Raw genomic sequence first — 23,824 nt, 5'->3', positions numbered from 1 at the left:
TTTGTGGTCCTCAGCCGACCATATTACCCCCGGCCCTATAGGACTCGGTTGTTAAGCTCAAGTGCCGGATGGACAGATCGTTCCAATGCAAGTGTGCCTAAAGGTGATCCAACAACCAGTTGGATCTGCCAGTGCACTAAAAAAACATAACAAATAGCACTTTAGGGCTTATTATAGGTAGGTTACACAGGAGATGGGTTTGTAGAGGAGCGGGGGGTGGTCATTCATGAAGACGGGGTCATCAAACTTACCATTCTGAGCTTCAATGACAGCGGGCTCTACCTGATCCAAATCCTCCTTCACATTCAACTGTTTGTCGCCAATAATGGCCTGTTGTTTCTGTAGCTGCTCCTGGATCTCCTGACTCATGACCTGTAGGAGGAACACAAAAACCATCAAGTCCTGACCTGATGTTCCCCTTAGGGATGAATTGTACATGGATACACCCAACGTCTATAGCGGTTTATCACACCTCCCAATCCTGCTCTTCCGATACAGCTTTAACATATTCCTAAAATGTAAAGCACCCTCGCGTCTCAAAGGGGGAAGCAGGAAAAAACAAACCACAAGAGCCGTTACCTTTTTCTTCTCCGCTTCCTGCTGATCCTTCACCATTTTCTTCAACTTGTCGTTGGCTGCTGCGTTTTTCACTTCTAGTTCCTGACTCTTTATCCGTAAGTCACGGCGAAGCTCTTCCACCTGAATTCACAAAATAAATATGAAGATTCCGTCTATTGTTGTTTAAATACCATCCTATAAATGTCGAACTGCAAAATGAAGTAATCCAGGTGAGTCAACCTCAAGCTGAAACTACACATTAGCGTGATTAGAGCCATTACTTGGAACATACAAATCCCATTTACTTGTTGCTAAAGGTTGGCTCGGGACGTACATCAAACATTTTATGAAGCTTCACAAACCTGGTCAACAGTTTCTTTGATCTTTCGTAGACCGACATTCAAGTGCATTTGCTGTTCCTCCAGCTCGCTACGTTTCTCGTTAAACAGATCTGCATAGTGATTGATGAAGTCCAGATAATGACGGGGAGTAATGGCCATTGTCCGGCCTCCTCTCTTGGCAAGACGGGTGTTTGCCTACAAAGACAACTTTAGTCAGAACGAAGAGAAACAAACTTGTACAGGTCAAGGCTTATTGACCCAATGAGAGATACCAAATCGTTTTAAGCAATATGTATAATCTTGGGCAGAAACGCCAACACCAAAGAAATCAAATGAAGAATTGTAAGCACCTGGTGGAGAGTTTGGTGAACAAACACACAACCGTTGACGATCGCCTCTCTGTGAGATGGCGGCTGTGGTAGTTTGTCATAAACCACCGGCATATAATCTGGAACTATGTAGTTGGGTTTCTCAAGGTCCATTTTACTTGTGAACTCCTTCCCAACTTGGTAGAGGGCTTCAGTTGACCAATCACCAAACCAATTCAGGACACACCTATCGAAAAGGAAATATATCAACATTGGCGCTGTAGACTCAAAACGTTAATCATCATGCAGTTAGTCTCCAGAACCAACAGACCTGTTGAAGAGAGCTGGAGATGTTGCAGCTCTGTCCTTCAGACCTTCTGAGGATGGGTTCATGGTGAAAACAACATGTAGGTTGCGTATGACCTGGCTGGTGAACCATTTGTAGAGTTCTTCATGCGAGTCGAGCATCAAACCTTCCTTCTGAGCTCCTTCCTTGCACTGTGTCATTAGTGTGGAGTACTCGTCACCCTCAAACAAACCAGGAACCTATTGTTTGTGGATTGGGAAAAAAAACCCAAAAAACAATGAGGACCTAAACTAGTCAAATGTTCTAAACTTTCAGGAATAAGAAGTGCAGAGGACGAGCTTTACCTCTCCGTTGGCCAATAAAGTGTTCATTCGCTCAAGGAAACCAGAGTCCAAAACATTGGACTCATCCATGATGAACGCAATCTTCTCGTTTTTGCAACCAGAGCGCCTTAGTACAGTCCTGAGATCTTCATCAAAGTCTTCACCAGTGTACTTCCTGTGCACCTGTAGTAATACAATGATACAACACTTAGAATGTTACACTTCAGTATAATTCCGGATATTACATTACAACAAACAAGACCCAGCTGAAAAGAAAAGGTCGGTGTTGACAGACAACCAAGCAGATGTTTGCTTCCCATTTCTAAGCTGAGCTAGAAACCTAATCCGATTGGCTACTACCAGTCTTCATAAATGTTCCCCATTGTGTATTAAACCGCACCTTAATCTGGTAAACGCTAAGACCGTTCATCCAAGCGACAAAACGCGACAGTGTCGTCTTTCCAGCACCGCTCACTCCAATGAGCAGCAAGTGACCTTGTGGTTGGCGGAAAATTCTACGTAGGGAAAAAAACAATTAAAAAGAAAACAACATAAGATAAATAATCTAAGGACACAGCATTACAATAGAGCTAGAAAAACAAACTGGGCAGTTACAGGGGGTCTTTACGTGACCAGTTATGTACTTTTACTGTAGAGAATGTAGCAAACTGGGAATTTAAAACTACTTTTCGGTCAATTAGAGGTAAAGTTTTGACTCAATTTCAGTTTTGTCTGCATCACCTCTTATCATCTAAATCAGGCATGTCCAACCTGCAGCCCTCCAGATTTGTGAAACTACAAGTCCCAGCATGCCCTTTCAGCCATCAACTGGTTGTCTACCAGCAAAGCATGCTGGGGCTTGTAGTTTCACAACACCTGGAGGGCCGCAGGTTGGACAGGCCTGTTCTAAATTGTTGTTTATTTTACCCATCTTCTAATGGAAGCATTGATTTTATTTCCTCAGTGCAATATTGACTGCACCAAACAAAAAAGGGGTCAGCAAAATGTGCCTTGTCCAGAGACAATTACACACTAGATGATATAAATTACCTGTCAATTCTGAGGACGTGGTCCAACACTTCATTGAACAGCACGAGGGGCACATCCAACTCTTCCTCGTAGAAAACTTTCAACCGAGCTTTGACGTAGTCCCTAAGCTCTTCTTGGTCAACGGGAATGTAATCCTGCAAGTAGACTCCTGAGATTTAGAAGTGGACTAGTGGGGCATTAACACGTATAAATTCTTAGCAGATTCCATCAATTACAAAATATCCGATTAATGAAAAGTTAAATGTCAATTTCACTCTGTTCTACCCCCAAATGGGAGTAATTTCCAGACCTATTAAGTATTGAGTCATTGTACAACGCAGGATGATTTGATCGAGACCATTGGCAATCTAGGCGTACCTTGGACAACCAGTTGCTGTAGAGGATGGGCCTGTTCAACGCTTTATCTTTCTCTATGTTGGGGAAGTGTTTCAGCGCCACCATGTCAATGTTCTCGTCCGTCCAACGTCTCTCCTCATCTTCCACAAGCCTGACGTCAAAAGCAACAGCGTAAATACGACGATACTGAAAGGATTAGGTGAACATAGTATAAATCCACAAAGACAAAACCTACCTGTCCTGGAAGAGACGAAGAGCTTCATGCGCCCAAATTCTGATCAGCCCTTCGACTGCCAGGGTCTCAAGTGGCCTCAATGCTTCGAAAATGCCCCTCACCCAACGGGTCATCTCACGGGGCGAGTAGATGTAGTGCGGCTGAGTGTCCTGGGTAAATCTCTCCTATAAAAGCGGAAACACCGTTACAAACCATAGGATTAAGCTGTTATCACCACCTTCCTGGAAACGTTCTCGGAGCACCCGATCGAACCTCACCGTACCTGAGACATGGTATAGAACTCCACCATGGCGGCAGTGAGCGGCTCAGCGTACGTCCGCAGGGACGGGATGAGTCGCAGCATTGCGCGGTTAAATGTACCGTAGATCTGGGTCAACGATGCGGGTCCTGGATAGTCCACATACACCACAGGTACATGGCGCAAGAACCTGCACAGAAATGTAATAAATTAAAAACATCCACTCCAGGAACGCCAAATCAACACATTCCCAAGGTCAAAACAATTGTAAGGCTGATGAGTCACCAGCACCCAGTCTCACCCTTCCCTAAAACTCCAGTTACCTGTGGGTCAGGGGCTTTCTGCCAGGGTCAGTAGGTGGGTTGCAAGCTCCAACGAACTGAATCCTTTCCAGTTTCACCCAGGTCTGATCAGACGTCCTGTAAAATCCTCCGTGTTCCACCATCTAAACAAATAATAGTTTGTATGATAAACAGTTCTTAAGCCTCCTGCACTCGGTGAACATCACTCGTCTAAGTGTGACAGCGGCAATCCCCCACCTGTCTGATGAAAGAGATGACTCTCTGAGTGCCGTATTTGTCCATATCTGGCAAGTTGATTTCGTCACAGAACAGGACCAGCCACTTCCCGAGCTGCACGGGGGCCAGGACCACACCATTCGGAGTCCGGCGGTACTCACAGTAGTGATCAAATGTTTTCAGCAGCAACTCTGGGGTGGTGGCGCTGGAAAAGTTCAAGCCAACCACCTATAGGAGAGAAGAAAAGATTGGCAACGATGAGCGGAGGGAATCAGAAGACCACCACAAACCACTCCCGAGGAACATACAAGTCTGCGGCTTTACCTCCATGTCGGGGAGAGCTCGCAAAGCGCTGAAGAGGGTCATGGTTTTTCCGGAGCCGGGTGGACCACACAGCACCAGCGGTTTGTGTTCTGCCAGCCACGTGTAGAGAAGAGCCTCGTGGCGCACGGTATCCAGAGTGGGCACGACGACGTCAGGGGCGGCCACTTTGTGAGTTTCCACTTCAATCTGAGGAACTTTGCACTGCCACGGAACCCACTCTCCACTGATGGAGACCTGCAGAGTTACATTAAAATATTCAAGGCCCGGCATAGAGAAGGGCGTCAAACGTGAACGGAAAATCTTTATTAGAACACAGTTTGCTTTACCTCGTAGTCAATAATGGGTATGTTGGGTGCCATTGGCAGGGGGATAGTAGTTACCCTCCTGATGTACTCGCCAAGCTCCGCCCTCATTTTCAGACGACCGTCTCCGGAGAATGACCACAGTACGGCGTAAATCAAGTAGCGCTGCGAAACGGACACAAGTCTCAAAAGACGGCTTGTAGCATCGAACGTTCAGAAGAGTCGTTAAACTTAAATCAGTTCAGAGCTCTCCGATAGATTTACCTGTATGTAGCGTTCCAACTGGTCAATTTGCATTTGGAAGTCAGGGTGGTTGGCGTCGTACTGGGCAATGTTGCGACAAGCTTGGTGCAGCATGGAGAAGAGGGAGCCCAGGCAACGCAGGCGGGTGAGGTCCATGATGTGCTCTAGCTTGAAGGCGTGTTCCAGAGCTTTGATCACCAGTCCACTGGACGTGAAGTACGGCTGCAGAACCGTTGCCGCATCTCGTTGGATCTAACCAAACACATTCAGAGACATTGATGAAAACAACTGTACAGAATAAGGTCACCATAACCTTAAGCAACTAAAAGTGCTCGCTTGAAACGCAACTCTTCACTATATCCTATGCCCGACCTCATACTACTCCCTCCCCTCTGGCCACTACCAGCAACTAGCTCCTATTGTCTCAGTATTACCCGCTTCCTTAAGATGGTAAACCGTCACACACCTGAAGCATCGGAGAAGCTGATTCTTCTCCCTCGTCTTCTTTGCCCTTTCTCATACGCTGTGCTTCATCTTCACCCTCATCGAGCGGGATACTGCGCATCCGGGCTAGGAAGTTGTTGAAGATCATGTCCGTGCTCAGGACGTCCTCACTGAACCACACCATGCCGCATCTGGACACAGTTGCCAACGTTGCGTACTTCAAATCCTGGACTTCAAACATGATGCGCACCTATAGTAAGAAAAAGAAGATGTCCAGGTTGTCTACAACCACCGTAGCTGTACGATGCATTTGGTTGTCAAACCACTATCTTTCTGTCTATGTATATATGTTTTAGCTCCTGAAAGCAATAAATCTATGTCCTGTACACTAAAGTAAAAGGTCTTTTGGTTGTTTGGCCAAAGTTTTGGGCCTTCAAGGAACTCAAATTTTGCCCAAACATTAGAACTGGCTGAATACAAAATTATATTCTGGATTAGATGGATCCCTACTTTCAAGACACGCCAAGACAGTTTCAAGTATACAGATGTTCGAATAATTACATTTGGTGGGAGACTGAGACGTTCTCCATTGGGCAGTGTGAGAAGTTTGTTATCGTCCAAGACGGAGTTCAAGTTCTCAACCCACTCAGGATCCACATCGCCATCGAAGATAATCCACTGGCGCTTCTGAAGTTCTCCTCTGACGTTGTCAATAATCCTGCAAAGAGGCAAAGTTTACAGGGCCATTCCAGGTGTAATCTCATCGGGGCCTACGATTTCATATGTGGGCTTGCTAAACTTTTGAAAGAGACACTCACTTTCTGAGAACATGGGTGAACAACCCATCTGTCCATTCCCTGGTGTTTGGATCCAGGGTGCCGTACAGATGGTCTTTGCTAATAGCTTTGGGATCGATGATGTGAGAAACTCCTTCAACTCCTTCCAGTCTTTCCAAGGCTTTCAGCAACACTCTCCATGCCATAGTCTTGCCACTGCCGGAAGGACCAACCATCATCAGACCATGGTTGATTTGGGTGATCTGGTAGAGTTGAAGAACCTACAGGAACAAACATATGCAGATTACGCTGAAAATGTTTGACAAGTAAAAATGTGCAATTGACTAAACATAGAAACGCCTTACCTTTTCCACCCACATGCTACCAACGTCCTCTCCATCTCCATAAGTTAAGTACATTTCCTGACAGACCTTCTTCAGTTCCTCTCGAAGTGCGGTCATTTCACCACGGTGGTACTGGACTCCGGGGAACACATCAGACAAGAGAGAGAACAAGAGTGGGATGTCTTCCGCAACCAGCTTGGGCACCATGGTCTCACAGACACTTTGAATCAGAATCTGCGGTAGAAAAAGCAGTGTGAATATCTGTGGGCATCGAAAACGAGGTAGGAGTGGATTACGGAGTAAAGTTCTAGTGGACTGGTCGTACTTCTTGCTCGGGAAGGTTCTCTGCAACTTCTCCTTCGACAGCAGCTTCTCCACGCTCTTCTTTCTCCTTTTTGATCTTCTGGATGCGCTCTCTCTTGACATTTCCAGCACTCACGAGAACACTCTTCAGAGCTCTCAGACCGAAGTCGTAGTGGCTCTGAGACGAAAGCTGCTCGTCGCACAACCTGAAACAAAGCGCAAGCGCAAAGGTTTAAAATGCAACTCTTATGCAAGTCTCGCCCAATTATTTCTTCTGCAAATATCCTTATAATGAAGAGTGAGCGCACGTTCACTTACTTAAAGAACGGCACGATTTTATTGGCCAGCACTTCTGCCGTCCGGAAGCCTTGGGAGTACAACATGACCTGGGCGATCAGCTGGCGGTCAGGCTTGGTCATGGCCAAGCTGCGGAAGAGCTTCTTCAAGTTGTCCGGCAGGTTGGATCTTCCGGCGTAGCCGGGGTTCATGGTGATGAAGATGGCCATGTCCGGGCTGACCTTCACCTGCTTGTTGAGCAGTTCACATGTGATTGTGAGAGCTGAAGAGAATTGTTATACAAATTAGGAAACTGTAGACTTCTAAAAGGAAGGCAAGTAAAGGCTGAGACCCATAAATCTTTGGGAATGTGGTTATACAACAGGTTACAGAGAAAACCTAGGAGTTAAAATGGTTACCAACGTAACACATAGGATAGCGGTGCTTACTTCTGTCTCTGTTAGGATTGGAGTGTTCTCTTAGAGCCTCCTGGATACACTGCACTTGCTGAGAAACCGCAGACAACATGCGTTCCTCCAATCTGTTAAACTCATCAAAGCAGCCCCAAGCTCCGACCTGACACAGACCAACGAAAATGCGACCCATCGCCTGAACGAGAGAGATGCCAGTGTGAGAACACAGAGCTAATGCCCGTTACTGGAATTAAGACAATGTGGAATAAAATAAACTTTTTTTTTTTGTGCTATTTTTTTTTACCTGGAAGTCAAATGTTTCATCACAGTTGAAAACGAGCACAAAACGACCAAGTTGATGTCCAAGCGCCTTGACAGACTCAGTTTTTCCAGTACCCGCGGGGCCTGTTTACAGGACACAGGTTTAATAAGTTGTACATTGCATATGATGCTTATTGTTTTGTAAGCTTTCTACTTCACGAGGAATATAATTACCAAAAGGTGACCCTCCAAGCCTGGCCTCCAGAGCCTGGGTCATGGTCAGGTAGCAGCGATCAGTCAGAGGCGTCTGCACAAGTTTATCCTGGACACCCAGGTACTCAAAGCCGTAATTGAACTTTGCATTGGCCATCTGGATGGAGAGCTGTTGTAGAACATCCGTCTGTTTTGGATCGAAGTAGAACCTCATCTGACTCAGCCACTCGAAGGACTTGGAGTGGTCAACCCGGAGTTTCATCAGAGATCTTGTGACATCTCTTTGGTGCACCAATTCTGTAATCTGCGGGATCACATAACACCTTAATAAAGAGACTTTACCCAAAACCCAAATTCAGCATCGGCATTTAAGTTTATACTGAAACAGAGGGCCTTTACCAAGTGCTCGAGCTTTCTTCTGCGCAAAGGTGGCTGTTCCATCAAAACCGAATCTGCCAGGACGGTCAGCGTGATCTCCACATTGGCCAGCACAGATTGTAGGGGGTTCGCATCCCCTCCACCTTCGGACACGTTGCTGAGAGCCGTTTCCACGTTCTCCGACCAGGCAATCTGAGCCGAGAGGACCACGAGCTGAGCCTACATGTCGAGAAGAACATACAGCCCATGTCAAAAACTGAACCGTAAAATAAATCAGTAACCAAAGAGAACAACAAAGTAGAGACGTGCCTGGTACTTGTCAATCCAAGAGATGTATGTGGCAGAATCGATTGTTGTGGATTTCCCAAAGATCTCCACTTCGGTGACCGATTCAGCCAACAACTTTGCCAAGGTCACTCTCATTTCTTTCTCCACCAGAGTAAGCCATTCATTGATCTTTGGATGCTCAGTGATCGATACTGGGGTCTTGAAGTAGACCTATATGGAACCAACATCAACCGGAAGATGCATTTATCACGAGCAGTGTAAAAACTGCGCTGAACATATGGATTTGCTGAGCAACCGGCTCTTCTCTCGGTGGAGAAGAGGTTCTGCACTCCATGAGATGATTTAACCAAGATGAACTTACCTCCTCTCCTTCTCGTGAGGAGATTCCCAGGACAACAGAGCTGTCCTCATTTAAAATGATGCTGGCGACACCAGCAAACATTTTCTTGAAGTGCTTCTGTAATTTGGGCACATTCTTGCTGTTGCCGATGATTTCCAGCAAGTCTTCATCACCAACAAAGTAGAACCTAAACCATGAAAACAAAACGACACATTAAAACAATACCCCTTCTAGAGGAATTCTTCTACAGATAATTTCAAGGCAAGTCTTCGCTATTGGTTGTCTGTTTTGCTTCTACCATGAAATATCTGACCGTATAGAATTTGGGGTGTGGCTGTCATCAGCCCAAGTTACGTTACGTCTATTTGAACATAATATTCTCAGGACTTACCGAGGAAAAGAAGAACGTTCTCTTTCCAAATACTCTCCCAGTGCTTTCTGGATCTTGCCCAGTAAATCGGCCAACCTCTCCAGAGACCTCTGCACCCCCTGGATATTCAGGACGTCCATCACCAACGGAGACTTTGTGACTTTCTTCATGAGGGCTAAGAACTCTGTACTTATGCTGGTGGAGGAGTAGAAGAGGATTCAGTAGGGTCTTCGCTGCATAGATATCGATCGAATGTGTACAAATAGATAATGATCAGATACCTCTGAAAACGTTGCGTCTCCACGGGAAGCAGGTGTTTGATGTCAGCACTGCCCGTAAAGATGCCCTCAAGATACACCCAGCGTCTTTGGACGTCAATCCACACGTCGAAGAGTGCCATGATCCGGTTAAGTTTGTCTTCCCAGCTCAGAGCATCTTCTTCAAATACCTAATTTAACACAAAAAACATACAAAAAAAAAAAAAAAAATGAAGAAGACCCTGATGTGGAACCAAAGCCTGGAAGGACGAGCGGAAAACACATTACCTTGTAGTAGGGAGAAAGTTTCATCGCCGAGACGCTGTTGATGTGCTCCTTGACTTTGTTGAACAGATCGTCCCAGCCACGGATCAAGCGACATTTGTTTTGATAGTTTACAAGATCTAGCTCGTAGGCGTTCCACACTTCTCGGATCTGGAGGCAATCAGAACACCAATCGAGTTATTAATAGGTCAATGGGTCCTACCGTCAACTGAGACGATTAAAAAAACATAGACAACTGAAGGTACTCGAACCTCAGTGACAGTTCAATTATTTACACAGTTGACTTCCATTCAGTAAACTCACTGAGAGACGGTCAGCCAAATTTTCTGAAAACGGCCGACAAGAGAATAGCTTGCACAGTATAATCAAGTGTTCAATGACAAATAGAGGTTTTAAAATACCATAATATTATTTTTGTTATTTGATCAGGAAGGCTTTACCTGTTTTAAGAATTCCTCCAGGGCCATTTCTCCTTGAGCAACAAGCAGGACATCCTTGACGATGGCCTCGTTCCTCTGCAAGTCTACATCCCAGATCTGGCCCAGGGTGAGCTCAGACACGACCCAATTCACACGGAGTCTCTTCATCAGCTGCTTCCAGTGCCGATCTTTCAGGGCTTCCGACTTCAGCTCAATCACCAGCATGTTTATCTGGCAAGAGGAAAACGGACCTTAGTATCGGTAAACAACAGCAACTAAAAATCAACGCTCCATCCAAAATCATGTTTCACCTTCATGTAACCTTTCAGAAGCCTTTGGACGTATTCGTAGGACGCATACTGTCGCAAACGGGCAGGGAAATTTTTCAGCTGATTCAACAGCCCATCCAGGTTTTGCCGCAGCTACAAAACGAACACAAAAAAGTTTTATAAACTTGATCAGGTGTTTGGCGTACAGGCTACTTGTTTAACTGGAGACAGGGCACTACCTTGCGTGGTTGTACGGACACCCATGGCTGTTCCTTCATTTGGTCAATCTGCTCCCAAACTTTGGAAAGTTCGGACCAAACACCCTTGAGGTCTTGTAATTCTTCCAAAGCCACCTAAACGATCAGAATAAAAAAAAATGACTGTTGGCGAAATGCGGAATAAAATTGTGGAATAGTGGAAATGAAGTCATAGCGCCGAACACTCTACCTGAACGCGTTCTTCGCTGCCGCTCAGTAGTCCGGTGTCTGTGAGCTCCAAGGCTTCTTTCGCTTTAGCACATTTCTCACGATCATCTTTGAGTCGGCCGAACTTTCCTTCGTATATTGTGAGCGCTTGAAGTGCGTCTTCAGGTCGTAGGCTTCCCTGAAATATTCAAGGGCAATTTTAGAGGCAGATATATTTACTGCATTACTCATCATTGTTGAGCAAAGGAGAAGCTCGCAATAAAGCTGCTCAAAGATAGGCCGTCTTACAGCAACCGGCTTGGTCTTCTCCCAGTCCGTCAGCAGATCGATCGTGCGGCTCTCCACGGCCCGATCCTCCTGAACGATCTTCATTTGGAGATTCGCCACTTGCTGCTGGATGGCGGAGTCCTTCCGTCGCATGATGTCATTGAACGCGCCCCATTCGCCCTCAATGTTGTCGATGTAGAGCCAGGAAGAGGGGAACTGGAAGCGCTGCTTCTCCAGCAAGCGTTGCCCGTTCCTGTAGAGCTGGAGACAGAAAGCGCACTCCGTTACTTTCTGGCGCTATATGTGCGCAGAACATTCCTAGACGAGATGTGCGCGGAGTAAAGGGAGAGGTGTTTCTTGGGATGGAGCCGCCAGGAAGCAGCTTAAGGAGAAGAAGTGGGAAAAGCAGTTATTCCTATACAAATGTAACATATTTACATCAACTTGTTTCTCAAACTGCTTGATCTTCCGCTTCAGAGACTGGACGTAGGTGATGAAGGTGACGGCGTCCGACGTACTGGCGGTATCAACCGAATGTTGCTCCAGCTCTTGACGAGACTAAAAGACACAAATGTTCATGAAATTACAGATCTGAAGTCAAATAAGGACTAATTCAGGTAAAGGAACCTTTCCTAACACAGCGAGATACCTTGGAAATCTGTGAATGGAATTCGGTCATGTTCTGACCAAGCATCTGACCGAACTTGCTGAGGACCTCTTTGTGCCAAGAGTCGTATTTCAGATTCACTTTAGACTGAACCTACGGAAACACGGTAAAGAATACACAATATAAGCAGGAACGCAGAATAAAAAGGAGAGACTATCACAGAGATATAGAGCAACGCTGTCATTTGTATATAAATCCCGTTCATATAAGAACTCAGGGAGCAACAAACGCAAGAACTAACCTTTCCGTAGTCAATGATGACCGGTCCAAAATCCTTCCTGGTCTCTGCGTTGTCGAACGTCCCCCGGGCCTTTCTGATCTGGACCAGCAGCGCCTGCCACTTGTTTAGATCTTCTCCCAGGCGATTGTAAATGTTCTCTGCCTGCATGTCCCACAGGCACTGGTACTGCAACCAGACCTGTTACCCCAAAAAACAAAACAAAAAAAAAACAACACTATTTAGAGAGCAAAGAGACGCACAATGGCTGTTCGTGGTAGAACAGAATACAACCTTGTGCGCTGCTTGTTAAGATAATAAAACTATGCAAACAACAAAAGATTATCCCCTTTATTTTGTGATAAAGCCCCTCCTCCTCAGAACCAGACCTAAACCTGACAGGAGTGTTGTCTCTAATTGACCACTGCTCTGCTGACGACACTTAGAGGTAATCCACAAACATAACAGAACCTTATGTACATCAATCATTCAGAAAAGATGCCTTCTGCATTATAATTAAGAGATGCTCACTGACGCCCAGGAACTGGTTTTGGATCTGGATTAGCTTTGTGTTTTGTTTTTTTTAGAAAAAAATACTAAAATATGCCAAAATCACATAAATTTGCTCTTTTTTTGTTCCTACATTATTATCAACCTCAATAACACTAATTTCAAGTCATTTTCAGTCAATTTAGACCACCTCACAGGTCATATTTTCAATCACTTTCGGCCAAATACTGCAGCGACCTGGCTGGATGGTAAGCGACAGAGCAATGACACAAACACACGGCAGTTCCTAGCACATCTAGGACACATTGGCACACAGTAGTGGCAGAAAAGATAATAAATGGGGGTCCACCCTCCCTGCCAGCCTCTGTGATGTTGGATCTTTAAAAGGAATTCAAAACTCGCAAGATCAGATGACATCACAATGAAGTTTTGCCTCGTTTTCAATTCCGAGGGAGCGCGCAACAGTACCAAGCCGGCTCGGCACTCAGATCCCCTAAGTTCGGGTGTGTTCGTTTCTCGAGGAACCGATCCTGAGCATCTTTAGTTATAATAGTTAAGCATTCCTTCCGTCTGCCTTCAGCATTGCCAATTGTGTTGCATCACGGTTTATAGATCAAGGGAATTATAACTGGCCGACGCGCCCTTTACACCCTGTTCTAGACCATCACAAATAAAGTTTCCACGCGCCATTCTCTCACCTTGACGTACTGCTCCACCTCCGTCACAATGCCCATGACCGCAGAGTACGATTCCTCCAATCCAGCCGGGCCATCGGGCATGCGAGTGAGCGCGTTCCGGTAATACTTCTCCTCTTCTGACAGTTCATAATGGACGCCCACCTGTTTCAGCGTAAAGACCGTTAGCTATTTGCCGTTACTAATCACGCAAGCAGGGAAGAGGGCGCTACATAAACTGGGTTACCTGATATCTTTGACTCTGAATTCTGGGCAACGACAGAATCACCATTTTCCAGGCAAACATTTCTTGATACAATTTATATCGGCAATCTTCAATTGGTGGGTTCAGGTAAATCACCTGATTGGTAATGCGGAGTTCGTGGACAATATTCTGCAATTACAGGTTATAAGATGCCTTTAGTTATACTGGAGCGCATGGGACGTGGGCGGATATTAGGTAATGGGTATTACAGAACACTAACTTACCTTGATCTTGGGCTCACCGCCAGGTTTGTGGCTGACCTGGGGGGCATCGGTGTCCATATCGACTTCTGCTTTGTCATCAAACTGGCCCATGAGGACCTGGGTCCAGGTTTTCAAACCGGCTTGTAGTCTGACTCCCAAGATCCTCTCAATCTAGGATGCGACAGAACACACGTTAAATACAACTGCATTAAGTCACGGATATCTAAAGGGGAAATAAAATATTATACACAGGATTTACATTCTTAAATCTAGTCTATTTTAAACAGAACCATATTTTTATGTGCCAGTTTATTAACACGAGTGGCAAATGTGAGGTTTTCTTGTGCAGAGAAAAGATTTAAATCACGTAGTTCCAGTAGAACAGTGCCCCCAGTGGTCAAATCATGCATGACAAAATTTCAGTAAAAGGACCCTTTAAAATGTTCTGCCACACAGAGCTAAATGTGTATAAAAACAAAAACACCCCACACATTTTTAAACTAAACAATAAAATATTGAGCCGTGTCAGAGTTTTAACTATGCAAAAATGCCGAACTAAAACTAGGCTTCAGCATAAGCAAAGTCACTGTGGTATTATCAATAACTTACCTCCATATCAAGTTTGTTAACCCAGATGGGAAGGTTTGAATATGAGTGAAGGTTCAAGTCATCAACAGCTTTTTGGACTCTGTTCAGGATCTCCGAGAAAGTTTTGTGGTCGTACATGCAGGTTTCTAGTGATCGGACTTCCAAGTCAATTTTCTCTTCAATTATAAGGAGATCGTCAACCTGTATAAACAAACACCGGTTGTCAAAAAGCTCTTCAGTCTTAAACCACATACAAGTCTCTAAACAGAAACACGAGGCTTAGAACGGAACATACCTTTTCCTGGAAGTTGAAGACGGTCTCTGCCAACCGTTGGACATAGGGATCAAGCTTGTACGACTCCCACACCAGAGCTATTCCCTCAGCTATCAGAGCCTGTACTTCCTTCTTAAGACCTGCAACCAGCAAGCTTATACTGTTGCGCTCTTCCACCTTCTCGCATGTGCGCTCGTACGTACGGACGCTTTCGATCAGAGATATGGCAAAAGGATAAAGCTGGTTGGCCTGATGGGCTTTGTTGACAATGGCCAACGGGACTCGGAACCCAAGCCACTTCAAGTTTCTGACTTCTTTTGAGAGAGTGATTATTTCCGGTAGGAAGTTGACTTTCAGTTTGAGCACATTTCCAGTCCTCCCCCTGGCTCGTGTGCTTTCGATGGTGAAGATTCGTCCCGACACACCAAGGTTGCGTTGCTGAACTTTTCTTGCCCAGTCGTCAAAAATTTCTTGAGTGTTGAGTTTCATTCGGAAGCTGTCTCCGTCTTGCTTCAGTTTCTGTCCCTCGACGTGGTTTTCCCATCCTTTGCCAAGAACGTCTTCCACTCGCTTCATGTAGGCCGTCAGCTGCCGGTCAATCTGTTTGGCCCAGATTATGGAGCCGGAGACCGGTGGAAGGTCTCGGACATGACTCATCTTGCACGCTTGGCTTTGAGGGTACTGCACTTTAAACTTGTCATGGAGAGATTCAATGTCATCTTTTACTCGCTGGATAAGCTGAGTCTGGTACTCCCGAATGGCTCCTCTGATATGAGGTCTAACAAAGAGAGCATTGAATCGAGAGAAGATCCTGAACATTTCGTTGGCATTCTTCGCCGTTCCCAGTTGATCTCGGAGACGAGCAGTGATTCTGGTCTCCACTCTGTCGATTCTTTCGTCGTATCTCTTCAAAGCAGCTTCCCAAGCTTCCGTGCCTTCTTTTGAGACATCCAATCCATCGACCTCCTTCACGTTCTCGTAAGCAAGATTTACCTCTTCAATGGCGTTGGCATCTGCTGCTTCAAACAGGACTTCTGTTACCTTCATGTCCTGAGGTTCTGGGACTTCCCCCTGGTTCTGCTGGGCAACGGCTGTGACCTGCATAACAAATCGATAATCTGTTATAGAGTATGCTGGAGGCCCACAGCTTGTGGTTGAACTTCATATACGTCTACTGAGTTTTCTTGGCTTAGGAACTAGACCAGGCCTGACAAACCTGTCGCTCTCCAGGAATTTGCGAAACTACAAGCCCCAGCATGCTTTGCCAGCAGATTGCCAGCTGATATCTGGAATTGCATACTGGGACTGGTAGTTACACAACACCTGGATAGCCACAAGGTTGGCTAGGCCTGAACTAGAGCCATTGTAGCTGGTTATAACACAATGATTAAAACAAAAAAACGTACCTGTGGTCTAAGAACGCGCACAATGACCGCTCTCAGCTGTTCATGCTGTCGCCGAAATTTTCGCATCTGGTCCAAGCGGGACTGCAGCTTCCGGTGCGCTGGATTAATCCTCCAAACCATTTTTAAATTCTCCTCTCTCTTTCGTTTGACAATGTCTCTCAGTAGAACCTGAAGTTTCTCGTACTCGTCATCCCAGGTTTGGAAAACCTCGAAGCAGGAAACCATAACCTAAAATAAAACCAATAAACCATCAGTTTACCAGGATTAATAATACATAATAATCATAAAAAGGTTTCCAAAGGAATCCTAGGCTGCACAACCATTACTTTGTAGTTGCGTGTAATTATTAATATTTAGAAAAGTCTTTTCTTTGTTTTAAACCAAGTAACTTGCTCATTTTTCAAGTCACTACTTTATTTTACAATGCTCAAGTTCAGATCAAAACCCACAATCTATAACATTGTCTTACGATCCCTTTATGATATATTTAGAATGATAAAATCTTTTCGTTCCACCACAACTTTATCCATATATTCCCCTTAGAACTCCACTCAATGCTCAATCTACTTTCCCATCTTTGTTTCCTAACGAATATCCTCAACAAAATATAAAATATTTCAAAGCAGCCAGTGATGCATCAACAAATCACGGCAACAAATGATGCACATACTGGTAACAGCGTCTTGAACACGACTGTACCTTTTCAAATTCTTCATAAGCCACGTGCATGAGCTTCCTGGTGCCCAAGACCTTCAGGAGCTGAGAACTGAGATCCCTGGAAATGGCTTCTACCAATCGCAGCGCCCGTTGAATAGGATACTTTGTGTTCCGGATTTTTCGGAGATGGGTGAAAATGGCAACCAGGGCCTGTCTTATTTTGTCCAGCTCGGTGGCGGACAATAGGTCATTCAGAGGAAAGTCCTTCATTAGAGGGTTATAATCGTTGACTGTTTCCAAAGCTTGCTTCAGACCTAACAAAACACAGTATAAGAAGAACACGAATTAGGCTACTTATTGTCTGTATTGGCTAAAACTATCTAGTAGGATCAGAGATTTACCTGTGTCTGTGTCAAAGCTGACCGTGGCGTGAAAACGTTTGCCGTGCTTCAAGATATCCAGCGTAAGGAGAACCTCTGGGCTCTCGCGTTTTTCCTGGATACGGTACAGCGCTCTCTCCAGGTTTAGCCAAAAGCTGATTTCTTGCAAAGCTGTCCCAGACGCTGGATCTCTATCTAGCTTTGTCACCTGCAAAAATACTTGGGTTTAGTTTAAAAGCTGTGTTCCTATATTGACAAATTAAGGTGCTTATACAGAGTTCCTTCCCAGTAATAGAACTTTGGTGGGACACTCACCATTCCCTCTACTCAACAGGGTCCTAGAACCCAACATATAACCAATATGTACATTGCAATTAGACTTCTACTCAGGTTGTACTATTGATAGATTTTTCAAGACTGCACAACGGGTACACAGTAACCAACAATTGTTTTTATCACCTAAATAGAACAACTGGATGCAGTTTAATAAATAAAATGTCAAATCTGTATCCATTGCTTGCAGAGGGTTTACTCTAAAATGAAATTCAAACAGGACTATACCTTCTGTATTTCTCGAATCCAGCGGTTGACCCCGGATTGCAGCTGGTTTAAGAACGTAGGATCCTCCACCTTGTCTCCAAAATCAGTCACTTTGGCCTTCTCGCCCCTCTCGTAACACTGCTTTGCGACGTTGGTGATATTTGGGTGGATCATTAAACTAATCTCTGGGATTTCAATGTTCTGCTGTAAGTGTAAGAGGCCCATCTCCAACTCTGCAATTTTCTTCTCGACCGAGGGAGCCATTTTGTCACCATCCCTGGAAATATACAAGAGAATTTCACAGCACTTTGTGACACACGGCCTCAGGAGGGTCAGTGGGCCGACACACGGCATTGGGGAGGGGTCAGTAACAAGGCCCCAGAGGGGGACAACAGGCTACAAACTTGCATAAGTCAAGAAAAAGCGTAGATCATTAAGAAATAAAAAACAAAAACAAAGCAGAGACTGCAATTACCAGCCTCACTCCTTGATTCTCGTATGGCTCAATAAATAAAGCAGAAATTACAATTACCTGTCTGCTTTCCCCGATTCTCTGATGTAAGATTTAAAGAACGGAGCGACAGCATTGCTGATGAACGAGTGCAACGTTTCGTACGGGGAATCCTCACTGAGCGTGAGAACCCGCAGCTGAGATGAGATCGGTTTGTCTGCGTCAATAACAGGTGTGCGCTTAATAAACGCCAAACTACGGGGTTGGGGGGGGGAACGACAAAACACAAGCATTAACATATGCGCTAAATAATTAACATTTATTTCAAAGAAATAACAAAGAAGGAAAACACAAAATATTTCTAATTATGTTTACAAAGTGAACTTTAAAACTTGTTACAAATTTAGGCCCATTGTAGAGCTGACCCATCAGTCACTAGGACCTGAACAGGATGAATTCACATGGTTATTTGTTTACCGTCTCCTATGTGTAAACTGTAACCTGGTTCAGAGATAATCAAAATATGTGGATAATAAAATGTTACAAAAAAAAATCACTATAGTGAATACTAAACATCTTTATTTACCTGTTTGACTTAAGTCCATAGTGAATGTCAATATTAACGTTGTAAGAAATGAATTCTCTCTCCTCTTCTCCTTCATCACCAACATCCTCTGGGAAACCAAACACAGAAATCAGAGTCAAGAGACTGAAGACTGAAACACCAAGGCCTTGTGATACTGGGAACAAGTGCACTTTATTTCATCATTCTAGGGCAGCGTTTCCCCAACTGCAATCCTCAAGGACCCGCAACAGGTTCTTGAGGAGAGACACACAGACTAGGGTCAATTTGATAGCAGCCAATTAACCTACCAGTATGTTTTTGGAGTGTGGGAGGAAACCGGAGCACCCGGAGGAAACCCACGCAAACACGGGGAGAACATACAAACTGCACACAGATAAGGCCATGGTCGGGAAATTGAACTCATGACCCCAGTGCTGTGAGGCAGAAGTGCTAACCACTGAGCCACCGTGCTGCCACTGATCTAAGCCAGCAGTTCACACGTGTGGCAACAGCTACTGCATGTGGCCACGCTTTACAACCACTGCAGTGCCAGGGCACCACCGGGAGCAGCCAGCACCGTCATTGGCACCTGCCTGCTTCGCCACTATTGAGCTTCAACAGCCATTCAGAGATTCACCCCAGGACCAGATACCAGCACCATGACCAAAGGACAGCATTGCAGGAGACTGCATCTGGTTGATGGTCCAAATTTCTCTACATGGAAGTAATGGTGGCACCAGTAACGTCGGTGGAGCTTATTTGTTGGAGAATTATGTGCTGCATTATATACACTGGTTAGATGGCAAAGCATTGTGTACAAGTCTGTGTCCTGCATAGCACTATGACCATGGGCTGAATAATAGGCATGTTAGTATGGTGAATATGGTGCAAGCAGCCATGGAGTACAAACAATCAGCACCAGAAAATCTTTAAAGGTCTGGTATCAAAAGGAAACTTCCCCAAGAGCCAGTGGTCAAGACGAAGTTCCCACAAGCAGGAGACAAGAAAACATTCCTCTATAATTACACCTCCAGGTGACTAGTGCATTGGCTTGTACGTGCCCTTCAGCAACGTTTACTAACTACAAGTATCCTACAGCAAGCACAATAGCCACACTCACGTTGGTTCATTCAAACAGAGCAAATCTTTATTCATAACAGTGTGAACACATGGCAAGGAGGCAGGTCCACTGGTAACATAGCTAGCTAGTCTTATGCCACAACAGGCGCCTCTCTAGAGGTTACGCCCTCGCGGTGACAGATTTACTGAAGGATATTCCACCCAAAACTGAATTTTTATCTTTGGGTGTAATTACATACTCACTGGAACAGACTATTAAGTGGGAACCATTTGAGTAATAAACAGCTACACCATGAATATGTTCTAGAAAAATTACAAAGTTGTAAGTATTACACAGATATAAAAATCAACTCACAGCAAGTAATTACAAAATAACCATTTAGCCATCAGTATCACCTACACTCTATCGCATACAGGATTTTTAATTAATTAATTTCCAGGCATGCAATTAACAGTCCTAACCACATGAGCAACCTAACATATGACTAACATGAATGCAGCATTAGGATACAGATACATATGTCATGTTAACCTTCACTGGTATACAAACATTGCATAGCCAGGTTACCCTCTAGAATGCTATGGTATATCATCAATATATTAATTATATCCGTTACGCAAGAGGGGTACAAGCAGAGAGGTGTTGTCTCGTTTGCGTAAAATCTTTTCTAAAATACCCTTTATCTTTGCCAAGTAATCTCCATAGTAGTACATTGAGTTTTCATTTTACCATCATGAATGTCTAGGACGGCCCGGTGCGGTAAGGTTGCAGCTGCTGCCGCCGTAGATCTGCACTCAGCTGCAGATGTTGGTAGTGGAGTATCACAAGCTGGAAAACCTCATTAAACCTGCACGTCATGGCTTTATATCAATCTTACCCCTCAGTAGGCATCTTATTTAAAGCAGCAATCCCACATAACCTGTTTTAAGTACCTTTTAAGCATGCACCTTAGTTGTACGCCCACAAATCATAGTCTCCTTTTCAAATCCTCTCCGGAGGGCAGATGAGTATGGCTGCCAGTCACACACACAAACTTGCAACATGTCATGTGAGAGCAGATGGGGGAGGTTTACAGTGCACAGAGCAGATTGAACTCAAAGGGGCTTTCCAAAGCCCCTCTGCTTACTACATCATGTACCATGACACTGCCATGGAATACAAAAGCCTACATATTTGTGAGCTAAGTAATACACGAAGTAGTTTGTCCAGCATGCTGTCTTTCCTATTCTTCAGACAAAGCAGTGATTGCTTATGAGGGGTGGTGCTTCTCTATATAACAGTATTCTGGAATAGTGGTTGAATTGATTGCAAGTGAACAGAAGTGTTCTGTACAGGATGCAGATTGCATAAGTCATACATAGGAACGGGGCTATTAATGTCACAAAAGACCTAGACTATAGGCTAAGCTTATAACCGAAGGACGGTATCCTTAAGATTTGGTGTGGGCTGTCTGAAACACAGGACAGGGTTACTACATGTAACATAGTTGCAGTGGAGTTTGGATAATACCAAACTGTGCATTTTACCCTTGTGCTTCATATAGGAAACTTTACTAAAGAAATGTAATTTGTTTTACTGTAGTCTTAAATGTCATACATGCAGCAGGAACAATGTTTGTATCTGTTTTGTGAGGCCACTTTGTACTGTAAATTCTGGGTGTGTGCATCACCTCATACCAGTGAAACTACAAGTCCCAGCATGCTCGGCCAGCTATCAGCTGCTTATCTACTGGCAAAGCATGCTGGGGCTTGTAGTTTCACAACTCCTGGAGTGTCACAGGTTAGCCATCACTGCCTTATATCTTCACTGTGAGCCATTTCACCCATAAGGCATGAGGGCTGCTCCTGTTATACCAAATTACTGTTCCCCTTTTCGATCACTGGCTGCATTTTACCTCTCTGGATTACATCATCCAGGAACTGTCACTTTCACCTACATAAACAATAACTCCCATGTTTACCATAAAAACAGACGTCATTAATTTGAAACACTTTAAAATAACTACACACAAATAAATCAGGAACCTTACATTCTGCAGACCCCGCTAATTACATTCTATTTTAGTTCATTGTTGAATTTATGAGTTTGCACTTTGTAAAAAAAAATAAAAAAAATACAAAGCAGAATCTTTAAAGGGTATTTTACAAAGTGTTTGCCTATGGACTTAAAAAAAGAAACAAAAACATAATGCAACCAAATGAAAGCCATTAGCAGTTTAAAGAAGAATATCAAATATTTATTCTGACATGCAAACACTAAATAACTTATTTCCGACTAAACGGACACACCCAGAACTGCAGCCATGAAGGGGTTAAAGTGACGCCACCCAGTCTGTTACAGCCTCACTAAGTCACCCAGTCTGTGTGCTCAGAAAGGGCACTGAGCATGGGAAATAGAGAAGGGGGTTTAGGTGTAGCGAGGCTGGACACTGGGCTCTGATTATAGTGAGCCCAGATATCGGCCTGCTGCACTGGGTAGTGCCACCATATAGCAATGGATGCAGAGATCCTGGACACTGGGCACAGAAAGCAGTGAGCCCAGATATCGGCCTGCTGCACTGGGCAGTGGACCTATATACACTGAATGCAGAGATCCTGGACACTGGGCAGACAATGCAGCGAGACCAGATAGCAGGATGCAGCATTGGCACTAACTGCAGTGAGCCTATATAGCAATGGATGCAGATATCCTGGACACTGGGCACATAATACAGAGAGCCCAGATATCGGACAGCAGCACTGGGCAGAGGACCTATATACACTGAGCCTTCATGGCACTGGATGCAGAGATCCTGGACACTGGGTAGACAATGCAGTGAGCCCAGATAGCAGGATGCAGCATTGGCACTAACTGCAATGAGCCTATATAGCAATGGATGCAGAGATCCTGGACACTGGGCACATAATACAGAGAGCCCAGATATCGGCCTACAGCACTGGGCAGAGGACCTATATACACTGAGCCTTCATGGCACTGGATGCAGAGATCCTGGACACTGGGCAGACAATGCAGTGAGCCCAGATAGCAGGATGCAGCATTGGCACTAACTGCAACGAGCCTATATAGCAATGGATGCAAAGATCCTGGACACTGGGCACAGAATACAGAGAGCCCAGATATCGGCCTGCAGCACCAGACAATGGACCCATTATATACACTGAGCCTTAATGGTACTGGATACAGAGATCCCCGACACAGAATGCAGTGAGCCCAGATATCGGCCTGCAGCACTGGACCTATATACACTGAGCCTTGATGGCACTGAGTGCAGAGATCCTGGATACTGGGCACAGAATGCAGTGAGCCCAGACAACAGGATGCAGCATTGGCACTATATGCACTGAGCCCGGATATCTGGATGCAGCAGTGAGCGCAGTGCGTATCCCCCGTGGAGGGCCCACACCCAGGGACAGGGGCCCTCACCTTTCAGGGTGCTCCTCTCCACCAGGACAGTGTGCACCTGAGGGTCAGACAGGAATTTCCTCATCTGCTCCAGGGCGCTCTTCTCCTCCAGAGCCGCCTCCAGGGAGGCCGGGGCGTCTCCGCCATCTTCCAGCAGCAGCGGCACCAGCTTCCTGATGTGTTTCTGGAGCACCGAGGTGTCCGCCACATTCTGCACCGCGACCGACACCTCCATGTTAGCGGAACTATCATCCCCACCGCCCGTGTCCGACATGACCGGAGAGCAGCGACCGAGCAGACGGCGGCCGGGATCAGAGTGACCGGGAGGAGGCTGCTGTCACCGACACACAGCGGGAAGGAGGAGCCGCTGAGCGAGACGTCACAGCACCGGGATTCTGGGAAATGTAGTTCTCAAAATCCTTCCCTGCCATGACTTCTATAGGACGCGGACTACGAGTCCCAGCAACCACCGCGGCACACGTCTAGTACTGCAGCATTACACAGCGCTTTTGTGTGAAGGGAAAGATGACTAC

The 23,824-nt window shown here is 45.2% G+C and overlaps 1 protein-coding gene across 2 annotated transcripts in view; it reads right to left on the bottom strand.

Annotated features, from left to right (window-relative positions):
• DYNC1H1 (dynein cytoplasmic 1 heavy chain 1) overlaps positions 1 to 23,618 on the bottom strand; it is a 39,147-nt gene extending 15,529 nt beyond the window's left edge. For both annotated transcript variants that reach the window (XM_075192543.1, XM_075192544.1), the window contains exons 1-51: positions 23,313 to 23,618; positions 18,830 to 18,917; positions 18,325 to 18,498; positions 17,814 to 18,069; positions 17,274 to 17,460; positions 16,915 to 17,186; positions 16,216 to 16,443; positions 14,831 to 15,907; positions 14,557 to 14,736; positions 13,969 to 14,118; positions 13,727 to 13,873; positions 13,504 to 13,644; positions 12,320 to 12,496; positions 12,061 to 12,171; positions 11,850 to 11,969; positions 11,433 to 11,672; positions 11,167 to 11,322; positions 10,959 to 11,072; positions 10,762 to 10,872; positions 10,472 to 10,681; positions 10,035 to 10,181; positions 9,771 to 9,937; positions 9,511 to 9,684; positions 9,141 to 9,306; positions 8,801 to 8,989; positions 8,513 to 8,710; positions 8,135 to 8,417; positions 7,944 to 8,044; positions 7,676 to 7,835; positions 7,269 to 7,509; positions 6,973 to 7,156; positions 6,669 to 6,881; positions 6,346 to 6,584; positions 6,089 to 6,245; positions 5,550 to 5,777; positions 5,105 to 5,335; positions 4,865 to 5,005; positions 4,539 to 4,772; positions 4,236 to 4,442; positions 4,020 to 4,141; positions 3,721 to 3,886; positions 3,459 to 3,622; positions 3,245 to 3,374; positions 2,888 to 3,021; positions 2,238 to 2,352; positions 1,859 to 2,020; positions 1,539 to 1,753; positions 1,250 to 1,454; positions 921 to 1,094; positions 580 to 699; positions 252 to 372 (exon numbers count right to left, since the gene is read on the bottom strand). In XM_075192543.1, the coding sequence (XP_075048644.1) occupies positions 252 to 372; positions 580 to 699; positions 921 to 1,094; positions 1,250 to 1,454; positions 1,539 to 1,753; positions 1,859 to 2,020; positions 2,238 to 2,352; positions 2,888 to 3,021; positions 3,245 to 3,374; positions 3,459 to 3,622; positions 3,721 to 3,886; positions 4,020 to 4,141; positions 4,236 to 4,442; positions 4,539 to 4,772; positions 4,865 to 5,005; positions 5,105 to 5,335; positions 5,550 to 5,777; positions 6,089 to 6,245; positions 6,346 to 6,584; positions 6,669 to 6,881; positions 6,973 to 7,156; positions 7,269 to 7,509; positions 7,676 to 7,835; positions 7,944 to 8,044; positions 8,135 to 8,417; positions 8,513 to 8,710; positions 8,801 to 8,989; positions 9,141 to 9,306; positions 9,511 to 9,684; positions 9,771 to 9,937; positions 10,035 to 10,181; positions 10,472 to 10,681; positions 10,762 to 10,872; positions 10,959 to 11,072; positions 11,167 to 11,322; positions 11,433 to 11,672; positions 11,850 to 11,969; positions 12,061 to 12,171; positions 12,320 to 12,496; positions 13,504 to 13,644; positions 13,727 to 13,873; positions 13,969 to 14,118; positions 14,557 to 14,736; positions 14,831 to 15,907; positions 16,216 to 16,443; positions 16,915 to 17,186; positions 17,274 to 17,460; positions 17,814 to 18,069; positions 18,325 to 18,498; positions 18,830 to 18,917; positions 23,313 to 23,565 (9,880 nt within the window). In that variant the 5' untranslated portion in view covers positions 23,566 to 23,618. The remainder of the gene's footprint in view (positions 1 to 251; positions 373 to 579; positions 700 to 920; positions 1,095 to 1,249; positions 1,455 to 1,538; positions 1,754 to 1,858; positions 2,021 to 2,237; positions 2,353 to 2,887; positions 3,022 to 3,244; positions 3,375 to 3,458; positions 3,623 to 3,720; positions 3,887 to 4,019; positions 4,142 to 4,235; positions 4,443 to 4,538; positions 4,773 to 4,864; positions 5,006 to 5,104; positions 5,336 to 5,549; positions 5,778 to 6,088; positions 6,246 to 6,345; positions 6,585 to 6,668; positions 6,882 to 6,972; positions 7,157 to 7,268; positions 7,510 to 7,675; positions 7,836 to 7,943; positions 8,045 to 8,134; positions 8,418 to 8,512; positions 8,711 to 8,800; positions 8,990 to 9,140; positions 9,307 to 9,510; positions 9,685 to 9,770; positions 9,938 to 10,034; positions 10,182 to 10,471; positions 10,682 to 10,761; positions 10,873 to 10,958; positions 11,073 to 11,166; positions 11,323 to 11,432; positions 11,673 to 11,849; positions 11,970 to 12,060; positions 12,172 to 12,319; positions 12,497 to 13,503; positions 13,645 to 13,726; positions 13,874 to 13,968; positions 14,119 to 14,556; positions 14,737 to 14,830; positions 15,908 to 16,215; positions 16,444 to 16,914; positions 17,187 to 17,273; positions 17,461 to 17,813; positions 18,070 to 18,324; positions 18,499 to 18,829; positions 18,918 to 23,312) is intronic.
• Positions 23,619 to 23,824: the final 206 nt, after the last annotated feature.

The sequence above is a fragment of the Mixophyes fleayi genome, chromosome 12 (assembly GCF_038048845.1).
Source record: "Mixophyes fleayi isolate aMixFle1 chromosome 12, aMixFle1.hap1, whole genome shotgun sequence".
NCBI classification, from domain to species: Eukaryota; Metazoa; Chordata; class Amphibia; order Anura; family Limnodynastidae; genus Mixophyes; species Mixophyes fleayi.
Note: the sequence above shows the minus strand (reverse complement) of the source record. Positions and strands in the feature narration are given on the sequence as shown.